This window comes from Antrostomus carolinensis, unplaced genomic scaffold (genome assembly GCF_000700745.2).
Source record: "Antrostomus carolinensis isolate BGI_N321 unplaced genomic scaffold, ASM70074v2 scaffold43959, whole genome shotgun sequence".
NCBI classification, from domain to species: domain Eukaryota; kingdom Metazoa; phylum Chordata; class Aves; order Caprimulgiformes; family Caprimulgidae; genus Antrostomus; species Antrostomus carolinensis.
The window spans coordinates 1-4,940 of NW_010340069.1; the positions used below are offsets into that span (position 1 = coordinate 1).

At 44.0% G+C, this 4,940-nt stretch overlaps 1 protein-coding gene across 1 annotated transcript; it reads right to left on the minus strand.

Annotated features, from left to right (window-relative positions):
• Positions 1-1,196: 1,196 nt before the first annotated feature.
• LOC104531232 (vascular non-inflammatory molecule 3-like) lies at positions 1,197-1,644 on the minus strand (the record flags this gene model as incomplete). Its single annotated transcript, XM_010176056.1, has 2 exons — positions 1,432-1,644; positions 1,197-1,327 (listed from the first exon to the last, which is right to left on the minus strand). Coding segments are annotated over exons 1-2 (344 nt in total), but the record flags the coding sequence as incomplete, so codon positions are not given.
• Positions 1,645-4,940: the final 3,296 nt, after the last annotated feature.

Below are 4,940 nucleotides of genomic sequence, written 5' to 3' on the forward strand. Positions count from 1 at the left end.
AACATGCCAGCAGCAGCACCTCCCATCCTGCAGTCACAGCAAGGCAAGCAGATATGCAGGGTGGTTGCAGAACTTCCCCAGGTTGCTTCCCCCACCTTGGGGTAGGTCCTGGAGCCCTCCCATCAGCATCTGGAAGGACATGCCATGTCTGGGCTGCCTGCCAGCACCCCTCAGCACCCAGAGCACGTTCTGGACCAAGCGGGTAACCCTGGGGCTGGAAAAGGGCAGGAAAGGAATTGCAGGGCAGAGGAAGAGACAGACTTGGTGTCACGCAGGAGAATGTCTTAGTGCCTGGCATAGCAGCACCTGAGGACTGTAGCTCTAGGCCCCCAACACACCGAGCAGAGTTGAGCCATGTATTAGTGCAGCTGATGTGGTCAAGGCAATTCATCTCCTCCCATGGATGAGAGCACACTGTCCTGTAGCCATGGCATGAACAGCAGTGGGATATTCCTTTCAAGATGTGACAGGCCATGTGCCATAAACTGGCAGCATCTCTGAAGAACCCATAGGCCAGAAGAGAACAGACATTGCCCTCTGTAAGGTGGTGATGCATATGGCTTTGCAAGGTGTGCATAGGCCATGCAAGAGGACCATCATGCAAGATACATAGGTAGCACCAAGGAACAGGGCATGCAGACTGAGAACAGACATTATATTCCCACAAGGCACTACTGAAAAACCTGACTGGGAGCACTGAAGGGACACGCATTACTTTCATGAGAACTAACTGTGTTATGTCAGTTAAAGTCTGCATGCTTTTATTTGAACACAGCATTTATGAAAAAATAACCAACTAACCAAAACAAATAAAAACTAGTGTGAAGAATTTCCAATTAGTTCTGTTCAAAACAGTGTGAAAAAACTGAAAGCAGAATGAGAAGCAGCATACTCTGGTATCAAAGCTTTTTCAAATGCAAAAAGAAAGAAGTTTACATTGAGTAACGCAAATTCTCTATATTGTTTTAATTTCTCTTTAAAGTGTCTAATTAAAAACCTTTTTTTTTTTAAACAGAGCTCCCTCGTCATTTAGTCATGGACATGCTATTTTATCATGTAACTTACTTTCATATACTTTCTGAATTGAAACTTACTGTCATGTAAGCATAAGCAGCTCTCAGGCATTTCATGGGAGAAGCTCACAACTCCATAAGAGGCTAGTTGGAAACCACACAAATCACTGCAGAAGGACTCACCTTGTGGGGTCGGTGCAGGGAATCCAGTTCACTGATGGGTCAGGGATATCCTCCAGGTAGGGGTAGATGGTTTCTCTTGTGAAAAGCCAGCCATAAATGCCATCTTCGGGAGTCACAATGATGTGGGCACCCTGAGACAACAGGGTCCATTAAGATTTCACCCATCAACAGACAACCAGGAGGGTCAGCAGGAGGAGAAAACACTACTTAACAACAATCCAAATCCACCTAGTACCTGCTGGGCGGCTTCCCTGATTGCCCCTTCCAAGACATCCATGTTTTTGTTCATCAGGGCCAAAGCATCGTCGGGAGAAATGGGCTCGCCAGTGGCATCTGGCAGGATGACCGCGTGCTCGTAGACGGCTGCAATGAAGGTGTCGGAGGCAAGGGCCTGAAGGACTGCGAGTGCAAACACCGCAGCGTGCAGGAGAGGCTGGGAAGGGAGCATGGCTGGTGCCTCGCAGCTCCCAGAGTGCTCTGAGTCATGGACAAATGGTGCAAAATGAGCATGCACAGAAAAGAAAACAGGGACAAAGTTTAACTTTGAAGGAGGGAGGAAGTGCTGGTCTGTTAAAGCATTACCTTGGAATCACTGGTGACATACAAGAAAGTGTAACAGTACACAGCAAAGATGTCGCAACTCAGTGAGACTAAAAAACTGGGCAATGCCAAGACTAATTGTGCCAATACTAAAAAAAGTCAATAAACATGTGGCTAGAAAGAACGGTCCAATTTTGTTGTTATACTTTTCTCTGTCATTGATTGCAATAGACTTTTGCTATCTGTGTTGGCTCAATTCCAATCCTGAGGTGAAAGGTGGATGTGTCACCCTTGGAGCTAGTCTTCTGTGAAGTCTGAGTGGCAAAACTGAGAGTCTTAAAAACTGCTTTGTTCTAGTGTTTTCATATTTCACAATTTCTGTGCTATGTGCCAGTACGTGCAGCTTGCTTCCCTCAGTTTCTTTAGACCAATGTCATTACATTAGCATCTCACTGTACTTAGATGTAATAGGCTTAACATGCCAGCAACAGAAGTGTCCCTTACATTTGTCCCAGTGGCTCTCTCAGTCACTTCTGTTTAACTGTACATCGCTTTCCAACAGACTTCCACCAGAAAATATGCATCTGGAGGGAATGCTTTCCTCTGAAATCAGGCAAGTAAGCCACCAGACAGACCATTAACTGAGTACCTCATTGCTTGGCTGCAGCCAGCCTGAAGCAGGAGGGCAGGCTAGTTCACCAGGTGCAGTGGCATGCCTGCTCCTCTGCTCACCTTTCCAGTCCCCCTGGAACATGCTGTGTATTGACAGGCCTTCATTTTTAATCTTTTACTTCAGTTCAATTCAAATGCATTTTTTTGCTATGACATTTTCCATTTTCTGACTTTCTAGTAGTTGCAGTATTCTCATTTGGAAAGGGTTTTCTGAATAGTGGGAAGCCAAACATGCTGTCTGCCTTCAGCTGCAGCAGACTGGCATTGTAGAGCTGTTTCAGAAAAGACAAATGTGGGTGTATGCAAGCACCAGAGAGTTCCCTGCAAAAGAAGTGCTGACTGAGGGTTTCAACCATTAGGAACATTGATTTGCATCTGGTAACATTCACCTCTAAGTACTTCTATACCTACATTGCTAGATACAGCATGTTCGTTCAGGAGCCTTAAATATGAGCCTTTAAAAGGTTTTAATAGACATTTCAGTGATATCTGAAGTAATGTAGCTTGGAAGCCTTTCCCCTCCTCACTGTTTTTCTTATCAAATGAAATATGGCTTGAGTCACATTAATCACAATCAGAAGTCTCAAGAAGGAAGCAGTAAACACTCTCTTGTTTAGCAACAGCTACGACAACAGTCAGCTCAGAAAGCTGACTACCCTGCCAGGGCTGAACAGAAAAAGTTACACATGCAGGGGCAGGGGCACTGCCCTGCAAATTCAAATCATGCTGCCAGGACAGGGGGGTTTCTGTCCTATGGTGGGACGGAGGCATCCCTGCCTGCCTCTGTACCAGCAGCCATCACTGCCTGCTGCCTGCAGAGCTGGGTGCTAACCCAGCAGCAAGGAACGCACTCCGGTTAAATAAACCAACCCACTCAATAAAACATAACGAAACTACAGCTCTCCAGGTTATACATGGCTGCAGGCAATGTAAGAGGAAATTTACCCTAGAGCTCCCTCTACTTTTCACACCTCCATCCTCCCAGTCCACTTTCCTCCCGTCTCTACTGCACTCTCCCCCATCTCTGCTACAGCATGAGGACCGCAGTTATCTGAGGACTTACTGCTGTGAAACAGGATGTGATTTGATGTTAAATCAGCTTAGCTGTAGAGGTAGTCCGTCTTCAGATTGCTGTCCTGCTCCTTTACTTGTGCTAAGGGAGCCTGTTGGGAAGACTACTGCTTATTTGAAGGGTTAATCTTGCTGTGGAGAAGCCTGTGTGAAGGGTCACACCCATAGCATGCCATCACTGCAAAGCAATGAGGACATGTGGGCTGGGGTGAGGAAATCAGAAGCGGCTCATTTTTAGCCACAGCACGTAGTTATGTTGCTCAGCTGTAACCAGGCACCATGTCCTAGGGCGCAGATCTAAACGTAGAGATACAGTTCTTTTCTCTACAAACAAATAGTGTTTTCCAGTACTTCTATTGCATGAATTGTAAAGGGTTATAATTTAATATATCTAGAGACTAAAACCTTGTTTTTACAGTGTTCACTTTGTTAAAAAAACAATGTCTTTTACATCCTGCAAGTCTGTTTTTCATTACATTAGTAAGATTAAATGTGAACAATGTTCTGATTTCAAAACAACTTGCAGAACAAAAAAAAATCCAGAAATCTTAGTCGTGCCATGCAAAGTAATCCAGTCCACTTGCTTAGAAGGGACAGTCTGCAAGGCCTGCACTCGTACATGTGCCAGTGCATTCAACCTGTTCAGGCTGTTCACCAGCTCTACCCAACACCTGCCTGCACTGTCCCGATTCTCCCTTGCACCAGCATAAGCAACCAATTCACTGGGAGACAGATGTGCACCTGCAAAACTGCTCATTTTGAGAATTTCTTATATGGACCCACCTGGCTGCTTGAAACAGGTGGCACAGTTATCAATAGTTTTGTGGAAAAGAAATTTTCCACACCCTAAAACAATGGCCAGAAAGATTCTAGTAGACTCCTCCAACTGTAAGTTAGGGCATGGCATAGTAGCACATTACACTGTGTGCTGAATTGAATAACTGTTTTTGAAGCAACAGTGTTTTGAGGCTTGTTTTCATTTTCAAAGTAAATTATGAAAGTTCAACCATCAGCCTTTAAAGGTTCACAAAAGTATGTGTTCAGAGATGGGGCAGAACAATGTTGAGGAAATGACTTCTAATACTCCACCAAAAATTTCAAAGAATTAAAAACTGGTTGTTATTGGGCCACAACTCAGTGCTGTGTGCCTGAATCCTACACAATTAAAGTCAGAGGAATTTATTTTCTATTGTCCCTAGTGTCAAGGTTAAGCCTATGACAACCAACACTATCATATAAAAATACATACAGAACTGCCCAGCAGAGTAGTTTATTTTTGCTGCAAAATCAAGTCAACAAATCAATGCCCAATGACTATGCTGTTAGAAAAGGTAACTTAAGAAACAGAATGCCATTATAATTATGGATGGCAACATTAACATTAATTAATATTATTATTAATTATGATTTATTAGTATTACAGAAACAAGCAGATAAGATCTTAAAGGATCTGCAGTGAAA